The 27,895-nt window shown below is 42.3% G+C and overlaps 1 protein-coding gene across 3 annotated transcripts; it reads left to right on the plus strand.

Annotated features, from left to right (window-relative positions):
- Window positions 1-448: 448 nt before the first annotated feature.
- Window positions 449-27,895, plus strand: GALNT15 (polypeptide N-acetylgalactosaminyltransferase 15). Of its 3 annotated transcripts, XM_056336392.1 has the most exons (11): window positions 449-805; window positions 1,013-1,558; window positions 6,974-7,140; window positions 7,833-8,037; window positions 16,581-16,748; window positions 17,322-17,439; window positions 18,208-18,402; window positions 22,672-22,803; window positions 23,842-23,943; window positions 24,814-24,954; window positions 25,886-27,895. In XM_056336392.1, exons 2-11 carry the CDS (start codon window positions 1,014-1,016, stop codon window positions 26,030-26,032), a joined length of 1,920 nt encoding a protein of 639 aa, XP_056192367.1. In that variant the 5' UTR covers window positions 449-805; window position 1,013; the 3' UTR covers window positions 26,033-27,895. The 3 variants fall into 3 exon arrangements, with proteins under 3 accessions (XP_056192367.1, XP_056192366.1, XP_056192368.1); XM_056336391.1 differs by having other exon boundaries at window positions 450-1,558; XM_056336393.1 differs by lacking the exon at window positions 449-805 and having other exon boundaries at window positions 1,362-1,544.

Consider the following 27,895-nt stretch of genomic DNA (forward strand, 5'->3'; position numbering starts at 1 on the left):
GACTAATGAAAACTTGAAGTGTTGCTTGCCCTGCAGTACCAAACTTATGGATAAGCAGACAGCTTCAGTCTGCCAGGTGATAATCTGGCATCCTTATGTCAGTGTTAAAATCCCTACAGCTGTAAATATTTATTGAATATGAAATATACTCATATACTCCAGCTAGCACATTACTATATGAATAAATCTAACCTTAAATAAACCATGTGCATTCCATCTTTTACTCAGTTTATAAAATTCTTGCTTCTTGCTCTGAGCATTCTTAGCTTAATATGGCTATTCAGAAGTAGAGCGATTCATGGTGTGCCTTGATTTCTTTTCTAATGCGATGTTTTGCTGCTTATATTTCACCTCTTACAGCTTTTGCAAAGTTTTGATTTGATAGGACAAGAACAGTGAGGGCATTAGGACCAAGAGAAAGACGCACACACTGCTCTGTATTATGTCTGGCAAAGTGCTTCCTGACTGAGTGCCGTAGTTATGTGTGAAAGAAAGTCAGGGACCGACTAGTTCTCATCTGTTGATCGCAGTTAACTTGAAGCCTCTGAGCGGGGGAGAGCTGTCAGATCTGCTTTCAGAGATAAGGCACTTCAATCCAGGCAGCAACTGGAAACTTTGAAGAAGCAAGATCTACTCTGAAAGGAAACTATAAGAAATGGAATTTCTTTTTACTTTGAAAAGGAAAAAAATCAAAACTTCAGTTACTCTTTTCATCAGCTGAATATGCGCTTTCCTAACTAAGCTGGGACTCTGTATAACAGAGGATCTACTTTCTCTCACTGGATCCATGCTATGTTTTACTACAGTAAGTGCAATATTAATAGGAATGTTATATTTTATCTGTAAATAGAGAGGAAAGCATGAAACGGCATCAGTGAAATTTGAGGGGAGTAAAAAAAATCCTCTTGGCAGATAGTGAAAAACAGGGTTTTGCTGCAACCCGAGGACTGGAGTCTGTGGAAGATCCAAGTGATATTTAACATGACCATCTGTATCATTTTGTCTCCAACAGCATGTTCTTGAGGAAGAAGTGCAGATATGGATCACGTAAGCTGCAGTTTCTCTTGTTGTTGTTGATGCTGGGCTTTTTGCTACTGATGGTTACAATGCTGACTCCACCACCCAGCACCCAGAGCAAGGACGGGACTTTCCAGCCCGTGGAGTTCAGCCCCCGGGAAGGGTACCAGATGGACTTTGCGGAGCCCCAGGAGATGCTGGAGACCCCGGAGGAGAGCCAGCAGTACTACCCTTTGGACGGGCTATCCCCTTTCATCTCCCTGCGGGAGGACGAGCTGATCGCCGCCGTCGTGTCGCCCGCCGGCAGGAGGAACCACAGCAAGGCCAGGAAGGGCTATCGGGTGGTGCGGCAGCAGGGCCGGCGGCCGGGGGGCAAGGCAGAGGGGGACCCCGAGCCCCAGCTCCTGTCCCTGCCCCTGCAGCCTGGGGACGGGGCTGCGGCGGGGGGGCACCCGCCCGGCCTGGACACCCATGGCTTTGACGAAGCGCTTAGCGAGCGGATCTCTCTGCGCAGGGAGCTGCCTGAGGTACGACACCCGTTGTAAGTAAAACAGCCTATTTAATTTCTGGGAGAAAATCGCCTCTTTCCCCGCCGCCGTGAGCCCCTCCTGCTCTGAGCCCCGCGCCTTCCCTGCCAGCCTCGCCGCTCCCGTTCGAGATAACGTTTTTCCCCACGCTTCGCTGAGGAACAGCCCCCCGTTCCTCAGAGCCGGGTACGCTCCCGGCCGCCCCGGCCCCGCCGCCGGCGGGACCCCGAGCCCCCCGCGGGCTGCCCGGCCGCCCCTCCCCGGGCCGCAGCAGCCCGAGCCCGCGGCGCAGGCACCGGCACACCGCCGCTGGGTCAAGCCCTCAGGAGCCGACTGCTGGCAACAGCGAAGGGGGCGGCGGGGGGAGGCAGCTACGACTTGCAGGGGGCGCCGGGTCAGAAAGGCGAGGACGAACGCGCGTACCGCGCCCCAGCAGGCCGCTGCGGTGTGCCGTTACCTGCGACCCCCGCCCGCCTCTCGCCGCGACACGGCGGCCCGGCCCGGCCCGTCACCACGGCAACGCGGCGGGCGGCAGCGCCCCCTGTCGGCGCCCGCGGGCGGGGTGCCTCCGCCGCTGCAGGTGCTGAGGGGCGGCGGGGGGAATGCTCCGTGTGCCCGGGCCCCGCCGTTCCCCGCCGGCTGGCTGTGTGTTTTCTGGGGCGGGGAAGGGAACCCGCACGGCGCTGCGCTGGGTGCCGAGGTCCCGCAGGATCGGGGGCGGTCTGTCCGGCCCGGCCGGGCCTCGGCCCCGGCCTCCCGCCCGCTGGGCCTGCCCCGGGCCCGCTCTGCCGCCAGGGGACGCGGAGCTGCGTGAGGGGCCGCCCCGCCGCTTCCCGCCGCAAGGCCCCAGCCGTCTCCTCACGGTGCGCCTCGTGCTGGGCCTGCCGAGTTTGCCACACGCACTGCATTGCTTGAATACAGGAGTTCGGGGCTTTCAGCTTTTTTAGTACGAGTGGCACGACAAACACTGAAAGGAAACTCCTGCGAGGGAGGCTGGTGGATATCGGTGTGCCTGAGCAGATCTGCCAACACCAAGGTAGCTGGCAGCAGGCAGGCCTTACGGCCGCGTGGAGCGTGTGCTGCGTTTGAAGCCCCACACGTTATATTTGAAGCCCCATGTGTTGCATTTGAAGCCTGGAGACTTGGGAGTCAGTTACTCCAGCAGCCCCAGAGGGGCCATTCGTGACTCTTCTTAAAGAGGGGCTGAGGTGTATCTGCTCCCCTGGCCAGGGGAGAGGGAAAGGGTGGTGGCTGGGTGGTTTTTTCTTGCCTCCTGCAACAAAACCTGTTGTGGCTTTCCCCCCAGGACGCAGTGGGAAGATGCACCAGAAAACATTTTAAGTAACAGACATAGGATATGTACATACATATAAACCCCATTTTTTTTTCTAAGGGTCATTTTCACGTGTTTAAAGGCAGCTGGTGGCTCTTATTTAAGGGGACAATCTTAAGGAAGGAGAAATGAAACTGTTTTTTACGCTTGCTGGCTAGGTTCAGTGTTAATTTGGGTAATTGCATTGAATGATGAAATGCTGATACCATTTCAGTTATTTTTCGCCATGCTCCACTGGCACCTCTTTGAACTGTGTAATGTTAAAGGAGGAGTGATGACCCTGGTTTACTGCCTGTGATGTGAGCCAAAAAACATTTCTACTTTGGCAGCTGAGGGGCCATCCAACAAGGCACAGGTTTAGTTAATACTGATCTCTGTAAGGTTTAAGCCATGGGCTCAGAGCTCTTGGATGGGTTTTCCTGTCTGACTAGTTAGAGCCTGAAGAGCTATCAACACCACAGCTTACAGAGTCCAGATTGAAACCACAGATCTGAACATCTGAGGCTTCATGTTTGTTCAGGCCTAAATCCAGATCATAAACCTGCAGCAGAGGTCTGCCTCTAAGACAGTCCTGTCCTTTATGGCACAACACACAAACCACAGTGATATTTTTTAGGTGTAATTTACTCTGGGGGCCTAGCTCACAATTATGTCAGTCCAGTTTTATAGCAGTGGAAAACGAGAGTGAAGCAGTAATGAAGCGGATTGTCTATTACTCTATTCTGTTTGAATTATGTTGTTCCTAATAATGTCTGTTATTATTTAGTTAGAAAGAACCCAGCCACTTAGAGGCATTTCAGTGAGTTAGGTCCATGGACTCGGTCTCTCTCATTTCACTTGAAGTTAGATGGCAAATCCTTCACACCAGAAGCTATGCCTAGCTTGAAGCTAATCATGAAGCACTTCCAGGTACTTTAAAATAAGGCTGGGCAAACTTCATACTTGCATACTTCATGTTTACTCTTAAACCAGTGTGTAAGGTGTAATGTAAATGGCATAAGATATACTTAGCTGCTCTTCCTTAGAAAATCAGATGTACAAGGTCTTTTGTGTTTTGCATTGGAGCAATGAGCAGCATAAATAAAGTTTCTTCCTGTGTGAAGAGTACAGAGCTCTGCTGGAAATACACCAGAGCCTACAGGCTGTGCAGTGGCTTGACAGCCCAGAACCCAACTTCCTCACCTGGAAAGTGATACTTTAGACCTCTCTCACGCAACCCTATCTTCTAACATAACTCACATCTCTTTGCGTGTCTTTCCAGGTGAATGCTGTATGCTACTTTTCAGAAAGTAGATGCGTAAAACAGTCTCTTCCAGCACTCCTACTGATCTCACAGTAAAACATATCCTGACAGATGAATCGGGTATCTTGTTTTGCCCCATTTACTTTGAGTACCAGTTTTGACGCAGCCAGGGTTTCTGGGTGAAAAAGCCTAATAACTTGTCCAGTTGTATTAGAAAGTTGTTCTTCCACACTAAGGCTCATCCTCTGAGTTACCATCATCTCTGAGTGCTTTCTGCTGCTATCAGTTGGTCCAGCTGCTGTTGACACCCACCTGGGACAGAGGAGCCAAATCAAGCCTTCCATTGTGATTTTTATGATGGACGTTCTGCCCCAAAAAAGATCTGTTTTCTGCTATTTGGCTTGAGTGTCAAACATATCCAGGCAAACAGAAACTAGCAATGTATCTAAAAAGGTTTTAAATTTCATTTTTAAAGTGTAGCTTCCACTTGAGTGCTGTTGGGAGCTGAATCTCAGAGACATTTCCCTGAAGGTGAGTGGGAGTCCCTATCTGCAGTGCTTTTGCCGTGGCAGAATTGCTCTCCTGTTCATTGCTGCATGTGACAATTCCTTATTTTTCACAAATTGGGTTAAATCACTATGCTCATATCAGTCAGCCCTGACTTCTCGAAATGCCAATTTATGATGGACAGTCTATCAAACTGCTCCAGATTACAGGGAAGGTATTTCTGTATACCAGTGCCTTTTTGCATTTTTCTGAAGATTAGTTATCTATATTGCAAGCCTTTGCCAATCTCCATGGCAACTAAACACTTGCCACCTAGGTTATGTATTCAAGTACAGTTATTTTCAATTCTTTTCCAATTAAGATTCCACAACAGCCTTATTTTCTTGCTATAACTACAGTACTAGCAATGAGGCATTGTAGTATTATGGTGCAAAATATAGGTACTTATAGCTGTACTAAATGTTCCTGGTTGGAAGCTGCCTGGTAGTAAAAGTACTGCATCAAATCTTTACTTATTTACATCTAGGTTCTCCTGCCTGAAAATACAAACACTGCCAAGGTATGAGGGTGTCCTTTTCTTCATCCTGCTGAAAATGGAAATAATTATCCCATGTGAAATTGTGAAGTAACAGCATTGTTGATTAAAGAAAATTAGTAAACCAAGCACAACATAGATTCATTACAGTGTAAAAATCGAGAAAATTTGCCCCTCTATACAAAAAGATATTAATGTGAAATATGATAAACTATATTAAATTATTATAATTGTGCTCATTTAAAATGTGTATTCCTAGAAGTGTATCTATGTTACTCGTTTATTTGTATTTGCTATTAAATCATTCAGACTATTTATTCTCTTAAATGATAAACAGCTTTGTGTCTGGATAATGTCTGGCATCATAGGGCCTCAGTCCATGAATAGAAGCACTACGTAAAATGGTAATAAACATAGCAATGTTAAGAAGATATGATTTACATGAGACTCTGCTGAGTAGCTAATTGTTTAACAACCACTGTAAACTCTGTATGACAGTTCGCTTGACAATACAAAAATGCTGAAATAACAATGGGCCACATTCAGCCAATTCTGTAATTCTTTGAAGAGGTTCGTGCTACTAGAAATTAAATGAGTTAGGAAACTGAACGATTGCTACTCAGGAAATAAAAATATTTTAAAATGTGTTTTCTAATATAAGCAAAGGAGATATATAGGCACTGTCATTGCATCTCTGCAGTGGGCATTTGAAGGCATTTTCTGGAAAATGTGCATCCTCAGGCCAGTAGTATAGTGGGTCCTGTGTCTCTGAACCAAGACTGGTATATCAGAAAACACTTTTTGTTGTGAATGCAATTTGTAGATCCTTTACTGACATTTATGAAACGGGCATTGTTTGACCAGCGTTTGTAGTTTTCATACATGGTTTCTGTGAGGATGAATAGGAAGTGTTCTTCATTCATAAATGCTTGAGTTGTCAAAGCAACTTCCGATTCAAAATAATTTTGGTGGAAGTTATTTCAATGTCATGGGTGAAATCTTGGCCCCATAGAAAACTGAGGAGCAATGGGCCCCAGTCATCACTATAGAGCATCTCTAGGAATGCCATACAGTGACCCAGGCAGCCAAGTGTCTTTTAGTAAATTGTGTCAGTACCTGGAGTTAAAAACTAAGAGGCAGAAAATGGCACAGAGTGAATCTGGGAGCCTCGTTCATCAGTGATTCTTTTTCTTCGGAAAAAGCAACCTGTGCAAACTTTACAGGGATAATACATTTACTTTCTTAAATGTATCTATATTTATTTTCATTGCCCATGTAAGGATCCATTTCTCAGGACTGAGATGTTGGCTTCATTCACTAGGATCCTGGTCAGGTAGTGCACAAGTATACTCATCTGTTGTGCAGATGAGTTATTGTACTTGTTAGTCTTAAAGGTTTCATTTCAGTTTGTTGTTTTCTCTGTTACTTGAGAAAATGTGGAAATTGGTGGAGACTGACCGACCTGCTTTATCCCCCTTTCCGGTTTGTCTAATTGTCTTTTCAGTTTTTCTTTGCCTTCTGGATCATTGCTGTTTGAGCTCTGTGTTTTGAGGCAGCCAGAGCAGAGGAGAGTATTCCAGCAAAACTTTCCTCTTTTTGTATTTTATTTTTTACAGTGTAGTTCTCATATTTTCACTTTGTATTCCAGTCTTGGACACCTTAATACTTCCTTTTCTTCATCAGAAGTAAGCTGAGATCTTAAACTGCTTTCCATCCCTGAAGGCTTAGGTGTAGTTTACCACTTTGCTCTGACAAAGAAGTAGCCAGTTGTACCAGTGTATCCACTGTCTCCCTCATCTGATCCCATGCAGGTGCCTACAGCAAGAATACGATTCCAGTCTGCCTACTGCTAGTGTCATCATCTGTTTCCATGACGAAGCCTGGTCTACTCTGCTGAGAACTGTGCACAGCATTATGGACACAGCCCCAAAGGCCTCCCTCAAGGATATCATCCTAGTTGATGATCTCAGCCAGCAAGGTAGTCCCTGCTTCTCTGTATGAGCTCTTTTTTTCCAAAACTTCAGGGAAGAAACTGTCCTCCTCCAAGAAGTGCGTGAGGAGAGCAGAAGGCATAGAGGACCCTCAGGAAGAGAGCTAACTGGAGCCCTGAGCTGGCTGCCATCCCTAGAATTCAGCTTAGCCTTTCAACTTTGAAATATGTTTCTTTTTTTCCCATCATTTCCAACCACTCTGAACTTTCTTACTTTAAAATAAGATCACAGTATGCAAATTTTAGCCTTCCCACTGGACCAGGTCTGCTGTAATAATTTCCAGACTTGGACTTTGGCTGAAGCATAGAGTGGAAAACTCCACATTGCTAAAGTAATCTGAAGCACTTGGAAAAGCCAAACACCTGTAGTATCACACTCTGATCTGCGCCTTTTATGAGATGATGAGAGCACCTACCTTTTACTGAAACCAGGAGAGGAGGCTATTAAATTTCCCACAGGAATAACTTCACATCTAGTGAATCTCAGTTTCCATGGTTTTCTGCTTCTCTGACATTATGCTGCTGTGGGAATATTTGGAACATGGCCTACACGGTCATGTAAAACAAATGCCCCCAAAACATTTTACCAGCAAGAAGTAGCATCTTCTACTACCTGTTGCTTTTCTATAACAGCTTGAATAAAATCTAAAGCATTTCGGTGAGCATTCTCTTTCTGACAGGGCCCCTGAAGTCAGCTCTGAGTGAATACATCTCTAAGCTGGATGGTGTGAAACTCATACGGAGCAACAAGAGGCTTGGAGTCATCCGAGGTCGGATGTTAGGAGCTGCACGGGCAACTGGAGATGTGCTTATCTTCATGGATTCACACTGCGAGTGTCAGAAGGGCTGGTTGGAACCCCTCCTAGCCAGGCTGTCCAGCAACCGGTAAATATCCCCTCTGGTCACCTCTGACCTCCCTGCATGTGCTAATTTCTGCTGAAAGTCATGTACTTGTAAAGATTTGGGTATTTTTTTAATCTTCTCTTGGTTACCTTCTTCGTTCTGGTCACATTGCTTTTCTTTTCTAGCTTACCACCACCTGCATCACTGGTATGTGGGAAGCAGGATAGGTCACACAACAGATAACCCTCACTTCACACCCAGTATAAGCGAACTGTCAAGAGTTTGTATCCAGTTAGAACTATAAGAAGGCTTCCTGGTGGTCTGAATTAAAAAGGTTGCAGTCTCAAGCTGTTTGCAAATTGGCAAACATCCATCGGAGAAACTGCTGCAAGGCTCCATTATTTTTACTTTTTAGCTGTTTCAGTGATGAAGCCAAGGATAAAATGCTTTGTCTTCCTGAGCCAGTTTGGCTACCTACCAATGTCACCTGTACCATCTGTTCCACAGAAAAAAATAGACTTTCTGGGCAGCCTAAACAGTTCTAGCTAATCGCTTTCACTGACACCAGATTAACAGAGGAAGATACAGATTCATCTTTTCTGAGTCTTTCATTTTTAGGTTGGTGCTTGGGCCCACTCTCTAATGTACAGCTGAGCTCATCTATGCAGTCCCCAAGCACTTATAAGAGATTAAATCACTGCATATGTTTCAAGAATTACGTGGCAGTGAATCCTTTACTAAAGGGACTTTTCTGAAAGAAAAATTTGTGCATTGTCTATCATTACCCATAAGCCACTTGGGAAAAAATGAATTGCTAGAGGGGGCAAAAGAAAAAAAAGAATCTTTAAAACCCTTACCAGACTGTTGAATAGTCATACTAAAAACCTTCAAAGACTGTTCCCAGGCACAGGCACTGGAACGAGATGCTTTTATGCCTGATTATGTTTGCTTATAAGAGAATTAATGTGAGTTTTAAAAAATCATTACATCATTTGGATGAAAACATTAAAAATACTGAGAGCAAAAGTAATGCTGCCTTAGGATGTCAGAACTATTCTCTTCTAAAAGGTCCACCTTGCAAAAGCAGATTATTTTTTGTCTGCTGACTTATTGGATAGTTTATAATGAATATACTTTATGATTCTTCTTCCTTGAGCTAGTCTATTGTTGATGTCCATGCAAAACTCCTATGTGTATCAATTGTCCAGTCCTTATTCAAGGCTGTATTGCTGAAATTTAAAGAATTACAAAAAGTCTCAGAGGAGAGCTGTAGTGAAGGGAGAATTACAATGGCAAGAAAGAAGTTATGACTCCACCACAAGCGTAGTGCTTCACTGTCAAAAATTATCCATGCTGAGGGAATGCAAAGCCACAGAGTCTACTATCACTCTGAGATTTCTGTAGCCCTGTCACCAGAGGGTGAGAAAGGGATTCTCTTACTCCATAGGGCCCCTATGCTTATTCATTCCTCCAGGAGGGCAGACATTTAACACGGAGTTAGCTAATGGCTAATTGGATTAATGGAGCAAAGGTGGAAGAGCATTTGGATATTTGTATGGGCTAAGCCATCCTTTTCTATACACCGCATCAGTCGCGGTGTCTGACCCTGGAAGCTTTGTCACTGCTAGTGTGGAGAACCTGTGCCATTCTTCAGTGCACAGGGAAGACATGCTTTAAAGCATCTGGCAATCACTTTCCCTCGCTGCCCATTTTTCCCTAGCTGAAGAATGGTGATAATAACGCTGACCTGATAAGGAAGTTAAAACATGATTTTCCTAAATTGCTTGTAATGCTTGCGTGGAGATCACTATGGAAATGTAAAGCATTAGCATAGTCAACTTGGATTCATTTAGCAGTCAAGGAGCTGTTAAACTGAATAATACGCCCTGAGACTACCCAAATGAGGAAAGTACAGTGAAAAAAAAGCTTACAGTGACTGGTGAAATCAAACTGCAACTCATGCACTTTTGCTGGAGAGGCAGAATGGGAAAGCACTTTATCACCTAGAGTGAGCAAACGAGTTGTTTGCTGGCCAGGGAAAATACAGCCTTCCCAAAGCTCAAAGCTTTGCAGGAGCTTAACAGAACTGGAGGGAGATTTTAACTTTGCAAATTGTGATTAAGTCTAATTTTCTAGACTACTGATCAGATCTGCCACTATTATTGTGACCTGTTGTCATAGAGCAATGCTGAGAGATCCTTGCCCAAACTGAGACCTCACAGTGAGTTGCACAAATGCACAAAAGGGAAGATACCCCCAGTTCTTTGTAGCCTGAGGTAATGACAGACAGGACAAACATGAGGAAAACTATCCTGATTTTACAGGTATGGAAATATTTGACTTGCTCTGGGTGGTGACATTTCATTTCCCTATGTGATGGTTTTATTCGCTAACCCAATCCAAATTATTTTCCAAAAAAGTATTAAGTCTTTCTAAAATCATTACACATGCATTTATGGGCATTTTGACTGGGACTAGTTCTGTGAACCATACCTAACAAATTGACTGGGAAGCTGTGCATCAGCTTAGGATATAGCCTAGACGCAGGGCTCCTCAAACTTTTTAACCAGGGGGCCGGTGCGCGGATGCAGTGGCAGGCGGTCATCTGCGGCTGCTTGGTTTCCCCCCGCAGCCCCCGGCGGGGGGGCAGGGGGGTTCTGTAAATACCGGGGGCCGGATTGAGGACCCTGCGGGGTCGTATCCGGCCCGCGGGCCATAGTTTGAGGACCCCTGACCTGGAGAATGGTTCAATGGTTTGTAAAGCATCCCTTGACATTTTTATTATTCAAGGATGAATACCATAGGTACCTGGACAACATTAGAAAACTAGATGAAATGCCATACAGATCATTTTATTTGACAACTGTTTGCGTTCCAGCTAATTCCAGGTGAGTAGCATGGTGCATAGTAATGCAGCTGTGCCATTATTATGGTTGTCTTTTGAGGGGTTTTCCTTTTCCAGGAGACAGCTGATACTGTATTCAGTCCAAAGGCAGGGAAAGGCACAGGGGGTATATAACGTAGTGTGCCATGAAACCTTTCTGAAAAGAGTGTTCCTTCAACCAAAAACCAGTGACCATCATGCTGAAGCAGGATGATTTTTTTTAAAGAAGATCCAGAGTGTGGTTCCTGAGAACACTATGTGAAAGCAAAATAATCCTTTAACTAAATGATTATTTAAAAAAGGCATGGGCACCATACCTGTGGCAGAGGGATGGCTTGCGAAGGGGTAGCTTGCCTTTAGGACCTTTCCCCGGCTCTGGAAAGGCTGTTTCCCTCTATGCTGGTACATGCCTATACCACTCAAATATTATGTTAGGAAAGATATTAAAATAAGCCTATCTAGTTTCTGAAATTCAAAGTGCCTCTACTTAGCACCATGATTCTAGGTCACTAATCTTTAGTGAAAATGCTGTTAAACAGAATAAGAAATGACCATAGCAGTGGAAAGGTATCTCATCTGTTGTTAACTCCCATTCAGGGGTGAACGGGAGCCTCTGCTTGTAGATACAGGAGTAGAAAAGAGTTACTCTGTCTGTCTGGAAAATTTCTGTGTAGTTCAGGTTTTATGGTAAAACACTAGAGAGAAGGGAAATATTTTGCACCAAAGTTGAACAGCTCCTTCATCTCTTTTAATCTGATTCTCCACTATTCAGTGGCCCATACTCCAGCATTTTGAGCTACCAAATAGATAAGCCACCTGTTATCTACCTCCTCCCAGGCTCAGGGAAGCATGACGTTATCCATCCAGAGCCCACACAACCCCAGCATATGAGCATGCATTTCCATGCTACTGTCCTTTTTTTGAAAACCTTCCATATACTTCACGTGGAATAGCCTTCTTCCTGGCACTTGCCTTTTTGCCTGATCCTTTTATATTCTCCATTTATCAATAACACTCATTTCAAATTCAGTAAATTAATGTTCTGCATTTACATGGTTTATTATGTGAAGATATGCTATCTCTTTACAATCTTTCACAGTTGAGCGGGATCAGTATGTGACCTATTTTAAAGAAATTGAGGTAAAGAAGCTGAAGATGAGAATCTAAAGCCAAAAGCAAGTATTACTGCCAAAAGTAGGAACAATGAAGATTCAGGTATGATTCATGGCACAGTGCCCTGACTGTCCAGTGTAAAAAGGTGTTGGTCACCCCTGCAGATTTTGGTACCCCACATACAAATTTGACTATTTTCACAAAAGACAGGTTCAAAATATACTTTTTTTTTTTAAAATTAAGCATTCCTTTAGCACTCTACCTAGCAGAGATTTGATGTATATATGTATATGTTTAGTGCTCAGCATATGAGTAGTCCATCAATTCAAGGAGACTGTGCATATGCCCTAAATTAGCCTGGAGTTGGTCTCTAAGGTGATATTTAAGTAATCCTTTATGCCATAGCTTTACCATTCATAATGACTGCATTATGTCTTCTTATTAACCCTATCTAGTTTCAAATGTTTGCATTGCTATTTCCCTGAAGACTTCAGCCAGCCAGCAAGGTGCTTTCAGTGAAAGTGCAGCATGCTGTGGAACCACCTTGGGTTCTCAGTTACTTACTGAAGTTTTGACTATGTGCAGAGCCAGACAACTCGGACTGCCTGGATTTCCTAGCTATCCGAGCTTTGCAGGGAATGATCCACTCTGAAACCAGTTGAGGAAAATACATAATTTTCATGGTTTTTGTGTTTGGGGTTTTGGTTTTGTTTGGTTGGGTTTTTTGTTCCTCCTTATTTAAAGGGTGATTTAGAGAGACTAAAATCTGTTCCCTTCCCAGCAAAAGAAAGTATAAATCAATAAAAAGCACTTCCAAAACCAGTGTATCTAAAACTTCCAAACAGTTGTGTTAATTAAGTCTTCTTCTCCTCGTGTTACTTATTCTAAAAATAGAAAAGAACATAATGTCCACAGCGACTGTAAAGGGTCATGGGAAGATTTTTCATTCGCAATTGTATTTGCTTGAGAAATCCCAAACCAGGAAATTGTTCTTGAGTTGCTCTTTTTCATGGAATTGTGACCTTTTGTAGTTCATGTGTGTTCCAAGCATTTGAAATATTCACAAATTAGTCAAACAGTTCAAAGCCTTGCTGCTAGTTGTATTTGAATTTCCTGTTTTTCCCTTTCCTTGGATTCCATAGAGTAAAATTAGTAGTAGTTTGCCAGTGTGTGTTTTATTTCAAAGTGCTGAACAGCTGCTGTCTGCCAGTTACTCAGTTAAAAAGAATAGCTAAGAACATCTTCCAACTTTCAATTACCACCTTCTGAAAATTTGCATTTAGAACCACAGAAAAATCAAACCATTGCTGAATATGCAGAAAACGGATCTTTTTTTATAAAAAAAGCATTAATACCGAAAGGTAGGTAAACAATGCTTGATTAAGATTGAAGTTGGACATTGACCAGTTTTCACGGAAGATCAGGTTACTGGATTCCTCTATTTCAGATCAGAAAGACACTCCCAAGATTAAAAGTTTTAAGAAGGTGTGTTTCTATTGGTTTCGGTAGAGCTACACCAGTTTGTACGAGGTAAAGATAAAGCATTACACTTAGAAACATACTCTTGAAAACTGTTAATGTTGGCATTCTGAAAGCTACTAGAGTAATAGCTTTAAAACACAGTTATCAGGTTGCACTGTATAATTTTGTGGGAAAGGAGATTAGGTTTTATTTTATTCTGGTTTATTGTTATATTTGCCAGGGTAGAATATGACCTATCCAGTGAGTTATTGTCAGCTGTGTTAAACACTGTAATTTTTTATGTCATAATTTGCAGATAGTTTGGATAATTGCTTGGTCTCTAAACCGTCAGAATCCATTACATCACTGCAGGTATTTTTCCTGAATAGCATTGAAGAACCAATGCCCAATAATAAGCAAAGCAAAATCATTCATTAAAAATAACGAATTATTTTGACAAGAACTACTTCTGTGGTGCTTACTCTTGTGGGTGATTGCACTGATGCTAAAAGCATCACTGGAGTTTGGAGTTTTATAGCAGCAACAAATTTAAGGTGGATCCAAAAGAAGTACAGATTTTAAATGGCTGAAATGACATGAAGATGTAGGATAGTCTGAAATGTCTGGATCATCTGATCCAGAATATATCTGAGCATAACTGAGTGTCTGCGTTGTCTCTGTCTAAACTATCATAGATATGCACATGTGGTCTAGTCTTCATGGTCAAGGTTTTTTGAATCGTTTAGTCTACATTGCCTCCTCTGGCTTCCACTCAAATACGCCCTCCTGATAGTTCCCTCCTGACTCTGAAATTGTAAAATAAACTACTCTGAGGTCATTAGTTCCTCAGTCCTGTCTGGATGAGAATGGATAAACAAGTAGCAACAGATAGCACGCATTTCAGCAAGTAGCAAAACTGAGGTGGAAAGTACAGGACTCCAACCACACTCCTAACCAGAGAGCTGTCAGAGATACTTGTACGCTGGAGATTGCAGCAGGCTGTAGAAATTACTTTTACAGCAATTTTTCATTTTTTTGAAGTTTAGTCATATAAAATCCATTTAGCTTGTTAGATGGATTTTTCCCAGCATATAAAAAAAGCCCATCTGCTTGTGTCCATCAGGACACTACCTTTGAGTAACTTCCAGAATCAGTTCATTTCCTTTTCATGCTGTTAGTGAGTAAAGGTTAAATACAGCTTTCAGTAGAAAGGCTCCTGCTAGCTTGAGTTAGCGGTGGTTGCTCCTGTCCTGGACACAAAACTGTGTTACAGGGGTACCATCAAGAGAATTAGGGAAGGATATCAGCTTTATTATTTTTAGTGTCATTTCTTTCCATTTCTTCTTGAGTCCTGTGGGAGAATGACAGCAGATCATTGCCTTAACGTATATGCCTACAAATGTTGCAGGTGACCATAACATTTTCTCTATTTATAAACTCGTTTCTAAGAGTGCCTATTATTACCTATTACAAAGGCTGGTATTACACCTGAATGGAGAAGTATAATCACTTCTCTATTTTAAATCTTTCTGCCTTTAGCTCATCATAGGGCAATCTGCTCTTATTAAGAAACAAAGGAATAACTAAGTCATTTTAACGCTATTCTCTGCATACAATTCACTGACAATCAGTAGTTTCCATTTCTTCATGGGCTTCTAGACTTCTCTGCAGGAAATGTCAACTCTGATAAAACAAAGTCTGGAGTTTCCCCCCACCCTGGTACTGAAAAAGCATTACTGTAGTGATTGTAAAGGCAGAGAAGGTATGTCAAGATTACATTAACGTCATCCAGAGCTACCATCTTCCTCAGCGGGTTCTGGTGTCTGCCATGGAAAAGTACAGAGAGCTCACTGTGTTGGAGACTTCTGATGTCCTTTCTTCATTGATAGTATTATGTTTTAAGTGTATTTCTCTCAAGAGTGATCTCTGACCAACATAAATATCTTTGAAAGAGAAGATAAAACCTTCTACATTTTGCCACAAAATTGACCATTTCACTTTTCTGTCACAGTTTTAACAGGAAGTTCTTTTCTAGAGAAAAAGCTACTCCAGAATAATTTTCTGTATGAAGACTCTTACTCTAGAACAAGAGTAATTTGTTCCAGTGTACTTTATTCCCTAGTAATTGTTACTGATTTTTCTCCAGAGGAATGTCTGTCTATAGACAAGCCCTTACACTGAGACCAGAGGCTATCCTTTTTGAGTAACAGAGAAGAAATGGACAATGTTGTCCAACAGGTTTTTTTCCTGCAGTCCCTAATACCATTGCCTTTATACTCTGAAAATTTCCAGATGTAATTATGTCATTGACCTGGAAACAAGGAACGCTGATGGCTCTTCTGAACTACCAGTTAATTCCAAAATGATGTACAAGCACACTGTGAAATACTATGAAATGTTTGCCATGGAGAAATGTCTAATACCTCTTCTCAGACTAATACAAATTTAACTTAAGCTAGAAATGAATTGGAGGCTTGCTGCTTGTGGTGCAATGGCTCTATTCTGGCTCATAAAAATAGATTCCACACTGTGATGACAGTGCATTTGCAATAGCATTTTAAGCTTGTGATAAAATACAAACAAACTGGTTTATGAGCTTGATGATAAATGGTTTTGCAAAACAACCAGCAGAACAAAATAAGGATAAGTGCACTCTTTATCGACTTGAAGTGACAAACTCGTGAAGTGTGTGGAAGATCTACAGGAAAATCAAAGGATGGTGAAGTCTATAGCAAAACATGATTTTGGTCTCACAGACTTCACATCCATGCAGAGCTTATAGCGTCAGAGGTTGGGGCCTCTGTGTGAAATAGCTTTATAAGAATTCTGATGGTTATCTCATAGCAAAATCCTGAATAGTTTTAAATGACAATGCAAGGTACACGTTGTCAATAAACTATTGATTTTTAGGTCCCTCACTGCAGGTTCGGTGTTCCCATGCACCGAGCGCCTGAGCTTCTATCAGCAGGGAAAATAAGGGCACTCAACTTCTAGAGGAGTGTTTCTGCTTGACAGTGTCAGAGAGGAGAACCACTGTTTACAACATAGTAGTGAACTTAATTTGTGCTTTGGCTTTGAAAATAATTTTTTTTTTCTGAATAGCGTTTCTGAAAAATGTCTTTTTCAGAAACAGTGTCGTCTCCCCTGTCATAGATGTCATAGACTGGAAGACTTTTCAGTACTATCACTCTGTGGGCCTGCATCGAGGTGTTTTTGATTGGAAATTAAATTTTCATTGGGAACCAGTGCCAGAGCATGAAGAGAAGGTACGACAGTCTCCCATCAGCCCTATCAGGTAACAGTCCATCAGCCAATATGCCTCCACTCAGCTCAGCAGCAGAACTGTACAGTTTGGGTCATCTTCCAGCTAACAGAAGAGAGGCAGGGTTATGTGCATAGGCTCAGTTTACATTTTTTTGAAGGGATGGGTTTTTGGTTTACACTGAACTTCTTTGGCCTTTAGTAATCAATCTAACTAGATTGCAGTCATACTTTGAACATGACAAGTATTTTCCACACATTGACACAACTAGTATACAACCTGAATAGGTTTGCAGGGAAAGCAAAAGATAGATCGTACAGAATTAAGAAAGATGTTTTAATCTTGATCTGTTTGCCTGTTATTTTGGGTGTATGTAACATTTCCCACTGTTCTGAGCCTTATTTGATAATTCAGCTCTTGGCTCTCTTCCCCAAGAAAATCCTAGAATTAGGTTCCAGTTGTTCTTTTTTTTGGTTAGATAAACAATTCATTCAAGCTTATACAGAGTATCATTCAATCATTTTGCAATACTATCTCTGTGGGAATGATGGGATTTTCACAGTTCACATAATTCCCTATACAAACCTGAAGGTGTTTTCCACACAGGAGTCCTGTGGTAGCTGGTGCAGTGGTGGCCATGGATCGACATTACTTCCAAAACACTGGAGCTTATGATTCTGACATGACCATATGGGGAGCAGAAAATCTGGAACTATCTATAAGGGTAAGGACATCAATTAAAATGTCAAGCTGTGGTAACTATTGGGCTTTTAAGGAACCTGAATGAAAAGGCAAGAAGCAATTTATAAAAGCAGTTAAGTGCAGAACGTCTTGGGGTATGGAGACAATCACTTTTCTTGCAGAAATCTATCCCTGTGCTCTGTGATCTGTCAGGACTATACAAGGACATGCAGCTGCTGTGAGTTAGGAGCATTATGTCGGGAGAAGGAAGTTTCACCAGCTATTGCTGTCTAAGGACTTGAGTGACTGGTTTTGGCCCCTTCTGAAAGCTGCCTCTTCTTTTTTGGCATGTAACGTACACCAAAAGGGTAGTACCATTATTTCTTTGCCAACCTGTAGCTTTAATACAGAATCATTTATATTAAATTGTTTGTATTGATTTTGCTGAATACAAAGAGTAACTGATATTAAAAAGCAATGAAAATTGCAGACACAAAGAGTATAGAGTCTTTTAATGCCCCAGACAAAAGAAGGCATGCTCCCAGGTCTCTTCACTATGCTGCGCTATTTGTGCACAGAAAAACATAAGCATATAAATGGTCATACTGGGTCAAATCAAAGGACTGATTGCCCAGTGTCTTCTCCGTGTCTCTGTATCTATGGGGAACAGTGTATGAAGAAGCACATAATAATGCTCTTGCTGTTTGCAGCAACGTGCAGATCAGGATTTCCTGAGGTGTAGTCTATAGCAAAGGAGGTTGTCCTTTTTATGTAAAGGTAATTTCTTTTTATGCTTTCACCTGTGTTTCAGACCTGGCTCTGTGGTGGCACCGTAGAAATTATTCCATGCTCCCGAGTCGGGCATGTCTATCGAAATCACTTTCCCGATGCTTTCTCCTATGAAGAGGCCATTGTGAGGAACAAAATCCGAATAGCAGAGACCTGGCTGGGCTCTTTTAAAGAGAATTTCTACAAGCAGGACACAGTGGCTTTCTTAATCAGCAAGGTAAAGTGGTTTGTTTCTGAGGGAAGGCGTGTGTGTTAAGGTAGGTGAAGGAGGTGGAATGGGGCAGGGGGTGGGAGGAAGGTGGCGGGGAGCAGTTCTGTGTGCAGTCAGACATTCAACATGCATGGTGCTGAGGATAGTCTTGTTATAAAAGCTTCCAGTGAAAGACCTGTCAGATCAGGAAGAAAAGAGAGAAACTTGTGTCTAGGAGTTGTTTGCTTAAGTTAATAAAATCTCTTGGAGTGTGACGACTTCTCCAAATGACTCTTTCTTCAGCTTGCCCAACAAGCTGCAATTTATTTTTCCACCAATAGTACACGGAGGGTTGCAGTGCATCTGAAGTGGAAGCTAGTAGCACTATGTGCTCTAAGGGCCTTCTAGGGGATTCATTCTTCATTTGTGAAGGTCTTCCTCAAGTGATTTATGAAGATATTCAGTAATATTCATGGACATGTGGCAAACTGTGGTGTCTCTCCTACTAGAAAGGACTATATCTGAGTGGTCTAGTGACAAAAAAGGTGATTTTTTTTTTTCCTCAACTGAAAGATGTCCAGAAGCAACTGTCTGTAGCTGAGAAAGATGTCAACAAAGCCACCTTTTTACAAGTTACTTTTTCATTAGAAGCATTGCACAGACAGCAGCCCGACCTCCAGGGATTTGGACTCCCAGCAGCCTGCACGCTAAGGCAGATGTGTAGCCAGGTGTGTGGTGTAGCCCTGGCATGCAGCCACACTTGAACCCTCTGCAGACTACACACCATCCAACTACTACAACGGCCATAGTTGTTTAAGCCACTGTATAATCCATTGCAGATCAGCGTTGGTCAAGGAACTGTCTATCTGTGTATTACAAACCAGTGGATGTTTGTTTATCCGGAGTCCTGCAGCTATGGTTAACGTTGTTAAGTTGTTAATGTTGCTGCAGTTCTCAGGAATTCTCTGGCCCCAGTACCTTTCCTTGTAACGATAGCCTCTCCTACAAGGCAGTGGACAAACTTGTAAGCAGTTTTGAATGAAAACATGTCATTCACCTTCTTGTTCATTTAACAATGCCATGCTTTTAAGGAGAAAAAGATGCACTAAAGAATTTAGGCAGAGCATGGGTAGGCGCTGTTTCCCATTCAGTTTTCCTCCTACATTTCAGGCCCGCATGCCTCAGTCATTGCAATGCTGGCCATCATCTAAGAAAGCCAGATCCAACAGGAGCTGGGTGTGGGGAGAGGAAAAGGGCTGTGCGTCAGGGTGGCTTCTCTCCTGTCACCTAGTCTGACCTCCTTACGCTCCACCGGTGTATCTGCCTCTCCAGTCAGCTTGCTGTGCTAATCCTAGAGTCTATCATGTTTCTTTTTCTATTCTATTTTCACATTTTTAAAAAAGCTTCTCCCTCCTTGTCTGTGTTGTAGGTTTGAATTTCACTGGCCAGAAGTTTGTCAATTGACTCACAAGGGTTGCAGCCATGTAATTGAAAGGAGGACACTAGACCAAGTCTTTTCAGATGAGCAGTTAGTCCTTCAATCATTTAATAATTTCCTGAAAGCCTTACTTGACAGCTCAGAAGAGATTTTCTGTACTAAAAACTACAGCCACAAACGATACAGTTTACTAGCTGTAAGCACCCTGCCCTTTCACCCGAGAGTTTATTCTAGCCAGAATACTTTTAGTACTTCTAAGTATGATGCTCCTTCAAATGATCAATTTTACGATCTGTGCACCCAGCATACCATAACATAAAAGGCCCTTTTCTCTGTTCCTTTTTTTCACAGCCAATCTTTTCAGTGTGTCAGTGCAGCGGGATGTTATTCAGGAGACACGAGCGAGCAATGCCATTATTGCCGCTCAGCTGCAGATGGGCCCCGCAGGGATTTATTGCACTGGGAGGCTGAGCAGAGCCACCCATTGGCCGTTACAAAAATCTCCAGGAGCCTTGACTGCCGACACTGCCCACTGCAGAAAATAACTAGTGACCCCCGTATGGGTTGCTTTATTAAGTCTTCCCGGTTTATGGTCTGACTCACATCTTGCACAGGGTGCCTGTGGTATAAGCGTTAATGCAGATGAATAAGGCTCTTCCCAGCTCCCTATGATTTCAGCCGCTGTCTCTTTTTTCTTCTTGTGTGGATTGTTTGCTTGATTTACAAGCACAGCTTCCTTTCAGATTAGTTTACAGGGACAATGACTGTCTTTACATTATTTACACCATTTATTTGGCATCATATGCAGACTGTAACTAGTATGACAAAATGAGATTTACTGCCATCGCCTTCTTCAGCCAAAGTAGAGTCTCATGAGAAACATCTCTTTTTAGGGGAAGCGTTTTACTTCTCTATTTCCATTTCCAAGAAAACCTCTTGGGAAAAGGTTTGTGTGCTGCTGAATTGCTGAAATGTTAAACTTATTGAATCTAAGACAGATACTGAACTATGAGGTTCTCTTTAGCATATTGCAACTGTTGAGCTTTGTCAGTGCAGTTTACAGGGGCTGGCAAACAGTGCCACGAGGCATGATTGATTCCTGCCTTTAGAAACGGATACCTCTTCCTTGATCTCCAAGGCCCTCGACTTGTCAGTGTTTTCCAGGCATGTCACAAAGTCCTTTTTTCTTTCTTATGGATGCAGAGAAAAAGCTGATCTAAGGAAAAGTTATTTACGGTCAATCGCTTGCTTACGTTATGAATTTTAATTTCTAACATAGGAATCCAGACCGATTTCCTGGAATGCAAAACTGCATTTCTAAAAAGTAGAAACATGAAGGGGGAGATCTACTGCTGGCAAGAAAGAGGAGAGTCTTAAGGGTGGTGAGGTATTTTTAGTATTTGGGCACTGAGAGATTTAGAAAAGTGTTTTGCATGGTTTTGAAACTCAAGGATTAGACACCTGCTTAGAGGTTTTCATAACCCTGTTTAGCCATCTTCAGTGCTAAATACCCTCAAATATTCAGACTGTCAGTCCTCTGCAGTGCAGATGCCCACTTGAAGGCACTTGTCTTTTTTCAGGACAGAGTTGCTACCAGGAAGGGTGAGAGTCGATGTTGTGTGTATATAGTTCAAGAAAACACATAAATCATAGGAGAAGTTTTATGCCTTTATAGCCACAAAACACGATCACTTACTGGAGTTAGTAACTGTCAGATGATAATTTGTGAGATAATAATAAAAGACTATATTTGGGGCTAAACTCTGTTATTACCTACATCCTCTGATCATGGAGGGCCGCCAATAACCGGGTAATTAGGGCTTTTAAAGACCTGGAAATTGAATTTTAATCAGCAGGGCAAATTCTACACTCAATGACAATCTAACACAATCACACTGATTTCAGTGCAACAAATATCAAACTTGGCCCTGAGTTTTTTAATTAAAAAGACGACAAAGTGTCCTGGTTTCAGCAGGGACAAAAGGACTGTTGTTGTTTAACTCCAGCCAGTAATTAAATGCCATGCAACCGCTCGCTCACTGCCCCCTCAACCGGAGGGAAGAGAATCGGAAAGGAATGTAAAACTCAAGGGTTGAGATAAGAACAATTTAATAATTGAAATTAAATAAAAATGAAAGAGCAATAATAATAATAGCAGTTACAATGAAAAGGAAGGGAGGGGGGGAGGAATGAAATCCAAAGGGAAGGGAGAAAAGAAAACAAGTGATGCGCAATACAATTGCTCCCCACCCGCTGACCGATGCCCAACCAGTCCCAGAGCAGCGATCAGCAGGCCCTGGCCACCCACCCACCCCCCAGTTTATATACCAAGCATGACGTCCCATGTCCCCTCCTAATTTTTTGTGCCACTCTAGCCCTCTAGCTGGAAAGGCCTGAGAAACTAAAAAGTCCTGGACTTGGTATAAACATCACGCAGCGACAACTAAACCCATCCGTGTGCTATCAACATTCTCACACCAGATCCAAACACAGCCCTGCGCCAGCTACTAAGAAGAAAATTAACTCTATCCCAGCCAAAACCAGGATGCAAAGTCTGACTTATCTTGCAGTATGAGAATAATTTTTAGAGGAAATCCTTATTTTCACAGTGTATGCTACTTCTGAAACATTTACTTCCATCACAATGCCAGATTAAATGCTGGTTTAGCACAAAGTTGGAGGAAGGCTATAGCTGGTCATCCTCCTTTGCATATCTCATGAGAGAATATGTATCAGTCTCTGTAACATGAAGAATAGAGGAGGTGGTAGAAATAATGTTTATGACTTAATTTTCACTTCTAGCATCTCTAACACAAATACACTAGTAACCTTGTTGCCCCTATGCTTTCTCCATAAAGGCAGAGAAGCCAGACTGCAGTGAGCGCCTTCAGCTACAGAAGAGGCTGGGCTGCAGAAATTTCCAGTGGTTTGTATCAAATGTGTACCCTGAACTCTCCCAGCCTGAAGACGCACCAAGTTTCTCTGGCAAGGTAAAAGAAAACACACTATAAAGAATGATTAGTGGTTTCGTAGTGTTTAAAGACCCCAGTATTGTTTCCACGTACTAAGTACTCGGTAAGCATAGAATAAAAGGTTGTTCCTTCTTTGGAACATTTATTGTCCAAACATGATGCAACAAGGGTGGGAGGAAAAAGAAAAGGACAGAGAAGACAAACAGTTGGCCCAAATTCTCACATTCACTGACTCAGTTCAGTGTCACAGCTCAAAGGATCCTAACTTTAGGTTCTTTAGGTGCCATTAGTAAAGGAAAATAATTGTTTTGCCTCATGCAGATGGCAGCCATAACAGCAGCTGAGATTGCTCTGTGCAGACCCATGTGCATGAAGAGAAAAAGGCATTTCTTCAGCCCTGTACTTCCCACAAGGGCAGAAGTGGTAGCAACAGCAGTTCTTTGGGTTTTTTTGGGGGGGGGGGGGTTGGGGTTTTTTTGAAAAAAAAAATGCACAAGGTGATAATTACCATCACTAAGATATGAATTTATTCCAGGCAGCCTTACTGGAAGGGATTTTCCCCCAACAAGGCAACAAGGTCCACTAATTAAGTCACACTCTGCTATGTGTAGCCAGATTTCACTGTGTCCTTTCACTGTTTTGTCTGTTCTTTATTATCAAAGTTTGCTTGAGAAGAGTGTAAGAACTGAGAGTTGATCACAGGAATTGTCACTTTTTGTCTGCTGAAATATTTGGGGTTTTTCTGACTACAGTGTCCAGCTGAAGTGCAGTTTTCCGTTAGCATAAAATTTTTGACAGATTTCTTTTAACTATCATAACAGTTAAAACCAGAAGTGGGTATCTGTAACTTAAACAAAACTCACTAGGTAACACTGACCTTTGGTAAGACTCTGCCTTTTATATCAGGTCAGTTTACAAGATCAATATGCAAGGTCTAGTCTGAAAGAAAAAAACATTGCCTAAATTACGAGCAAAACCATATTTCATAAAGGGATACAATCACAAAAAGTTAGCTAAAGGATATTTTGTTTCTTTCTGATTGTGCTTTATTTACAGCTTTACAATACTGGTGTTGGCTTCTGTGCAGATTACAGACCTGGCAGAGCCATTGCAGAAGGGTCTATCGAACTCTCCCCGTGCAGCGACAGTCTCACCCAGGTACTGTATATTTTAAGTATACAGGCACTGTACCAGATCCGGGGAACCTTCCAGCAGATGCTCACTTCAGCCTGCAAATGGCTGTGTTGGCATTAGTCGAAATACTGATGTGTTTAAGATTAGGCATGTGCTAAGGCAATAATGCCCACTCTTCTGCAGCTGAGTGTCATTTGAAAAATGGCAATGTTCTGTGTGTCACTGAGGCCAGCTACCCACACTTTGCTCCAGCAGACATCACTAAGTACCTTTTTGTTGCTATATTGGGTAGCGACTGGAGAACAGAAAGCCTGGGAGTAAAAATTATGTAACAATCCTAGAATGATGGAGATGGGTTTCCCCATTAGTGCCTAAAACTGCAGTTAAGTGCCTCAACTGCAGTCGAAGACAGGAGGGAAATTCATGCTGGCTCCCAAGCTGGCATTAGACTAGCAAGTTCACGCATTAAGAGAAGCCAAACCAGTACAGATTTACTGCAGATGTTTACTTCAAGTCCCAAGCAAGTTTTACTGCTCACACTGAGCTCAGGATGAGCTGCAGGCACATTTCTAACTGCAGTGTGTGCAGACACTGTCAGAAACACCCTTCTGTTCAAATATTTATTGAACTAGAAAATTTTATTATAGGAAGAGTTTACTTTATATATAATTACAGTCCACAAAGCCTTTCCTTAGATAAATAGTTATGCCAGAACTAGCTAGTGGCGGGGGGACGATGGGACTGCTTTGCAGGGTCAAGGCTGTTGAGTCTCCATCACTCATGTTTGGGTTGAATCTTGACAAACATGTACAGGAAATTATTTTTTGGATTAGCATTTAAAAATTAATTGGGACGTCCTTCCATCATTGTTCAAACAACCCCTCCCTTTTCCAGCACTTTGAATATAACAGCATGAAGGAAATCCGGCTTGGCTCTGCTCCACTGTTTTGCTTTGATGTCAGACACGGGAAGGTTATTCCTCAAAACTGTACAAAGGAGACGGACAACAGACAACAGCACTGGGATGTGCAGGAGGTCAGTAGTGGCTTTGCTGTGAGGGGAAGGTAGCTGATGGTGGCTGTGGGATCACTGGGTGATTGACAGGATTCGTGTATGGGGAAGGGATGAGGTATTGGAGGGGCAAGTTTCACTTCTATACCATTTTCACCCAGGAAATTTAGGATGCTTCTTGCCCATTTACACTGTCTACATGAAATAAATTTGGTTTAAAAATACAAATTACAGGAATTCTACCTAAATGTATATGTCCTTGTTTTAACTCTCTTACTGGCCTTATAGGAATAGAATCAGAATCAGCGAGTGTGAAAATAAAAGCAGGGCAAATCCTTGTCCACTTCTTTTGCACAGAGGAAGGATCTGGGAATCCTGAACTCTCCCAAATGAGAGCCCTGTGGGAGCAGGAGGAGCATTAAAATTCCTCCTGCGTTGTAAGAGAAACTTCCTATTAGAGGTATTCAGTATTATTCAGCGGACTTCGCCCAGCAGAACAGGAACTCCTCTACAAGACTGAAAAATGTGATGCATTAGGACAGCCTAGGAAAATAGTAATTACTGTAGTTGCAGGAATGCTGCAGTCCTCTGGTACCATTCCTACTGTAATTTGGTTTGATTCCTAAAGGAAGCACTGGTCTTTGGAAGTTTTGTGGCCTGTAGTAGTGTAGTTGATGCTGATAACCACCTGCACCCACAGGAAACAAATGGTGGAGAAGAGTTTTATTGAATTCTGCGCCTACCACTGCTGTCACCTTCCAAAGGAATTACAAATGCTCGCCATGCCCTGGACTCAAAGCTAACCCTAGTCATTATGTTTAGAGCAATACTTAAAAAACCAGTCATTGCTGGTGATCTATTGTATGTAAAAAGTTTCAGAAACTTGGCCTAGCTTTTACTGGAAATCCCTTATTTTTAATTTGTTCATTTTTTCCCTTCTTCTCTCATCTTGTAGAATGGAATGATTGTCCATGTCCTTTCTGGCAAATGCATAGAAGCAGCAAAGAGCGACGATGAGAAGGACTTGGTTTTGTGTGCATGTAACGAGAATGCAAATCAGGTCTGGCAATTTGAACGTTCCCATGTGCTACGTCAGAGATGACTGACAGGTCTCTGGAGTGTCAGTAATGGAAACATTCGTTCTGTTTGGGATTTAAGATACATTTCCTGCATGGACAACAAAGATGTTTGTGTTTGCTGTAGCATGCAGGGCTGGGCTCAAATAGGTGCCACCATTTCCTGGTTTATTCAGCTCTAGCTAAAATTTCTATTTAATCTGTGAAGCAGGGAATAAAGATACTGTGAGCATCAACACATTCTCAACTCTGCTATCGCAGAAGACAGTTAAGTTTGCCCTTTGAAAGAAACATGAAAAAATGGCTGCCAGACAGCCTGTCTTTAGCATATTCTGTGACTTCTGAGGATACAGCAAAACAAATGTTTGTGAAACTTTTGAAACTGTAAGAGGAAGCCAGCCAAACCAGGATAAGATTTTAGCCTTGTTTTACGGTGCAGTCGACTCATATAAAACAAAGTAGGTTTTGTATGCATAAAGTAGATGTTTTCACAGGTAATAGCTAAAATTTTGTTTTCTAACTAGCCTGAGTTAAATTTCTACTCTCTGTGAGATTGCACAGAGCATAAATTAGCACTTAATTAGGCACTAACTGCTCCAATTGACTTGGAATACCAGCAGTCCTCAGCATCTTCTTTAAACCCTTCATCCACAGTCTAATTTGGATGGAAGAATGAGACTGAAATATTAATAACTCTTTTTTTTTTTGGTTGGTTTTAATGAAATTTAAGAACAACTCTTCAGAAAACTTTTGTGGAATATGAAAGATTGAACTAGATTAGAAAGAAGGGTAACAACGTCCCCGTTTATTTTCAAATGGACTGTATCAGTAGCATCCATTTGTTCTCAGAAAGCTATGGGATGAGCTTATTGTTATTCCTGAGAAAAAAGTGCTGGCTGAAAACAGCGAATGAAGGGAAACAGCAGGTTTCAACAGTGACTACCTAGGAAGAAAATACCAGTGCCTACTTCCAGTTGCTTGCAGCCTGCGTTAAGTCTTTCACACTGTGAGAGTGGGTAAGTCTTTCACACTGTCAGTTTTGGCCAAGAAGATCTTTTAGATTCTTGCTGTTGTGGGTCTCCAGGCTGAGCCTCAAAAGACAGCAGCATACAAAATTTTCTAAACAAACTTCTTCTGCAGAGCCTGCATCCTTGCTGACCTCCTGTGTTTCAAAGAAGTGAATGAGAGTTGTTAGGTAAAGAGAATGGTCTCCTAACAGTACACACTAGCAAAACAGATTTCTATCAGTGTTTTGTTAGGGCACTTTCAATTTTGGAGCTAAACCTAACAATGATGGCACTTTCCAAGAGCCTGCTAAGGCAGAAGAACAAAGATTTGGGAGTCTTCCCACATCAGCACGACACCTGATTTACAGTATAAATCAGTCATAACCATATTTATTAAAGGGGAAGGGCATAATTCATGAAAATTAACTTGGTTTTGAGATTTTTTTCACGAGACAGAAAGGTTGGTTTGTTGCTTTTTTTTAAATGTACAGCACATTGTTTGGACTTTAGAGAAAGGAAGAAATAACAGAATATTCTGCCCAGAGCCTTCCAGTCACCTGCTCTTGATAAGTCATACGTTGGTTTCAAGCATATAATATTGGTTACAACAGAAGACGTGAACAGCATGCTGTGTTGCGTTGTCCAAAAGATTTCCCCGTGGGCTTTGAGTGCCACAGATTCCACACCATGTTCAGACATCACTCCAGTCACCCTAATTGCTACTTACTCTTTCCTTGATAGCATCAGAATTTAATACCATTTGCTGCTGTGTCATTTAAAATTTCTTGTGACATTCTTAAAAATGCTTCAACTTTCACCTGAAAGGATGGTAGCAGCTTCTTCCAGAACACCAAGTGATCCCTGATCATGGCCCAAATCTAG

This window comes from Falco biarmicus, chromosome 4 (assembly GCF_023638135.1).
Source record: "Falco biarmicus isolate bFalBia1 chromosome 4, bFalBia1.pri, whole genome shotgun sequence".
Lineage (NCBI taxonomy): Eukaryota > Metazoa > Chordata > Aves > Falconiformes > Falconidae > Falco > Falco biarmicus.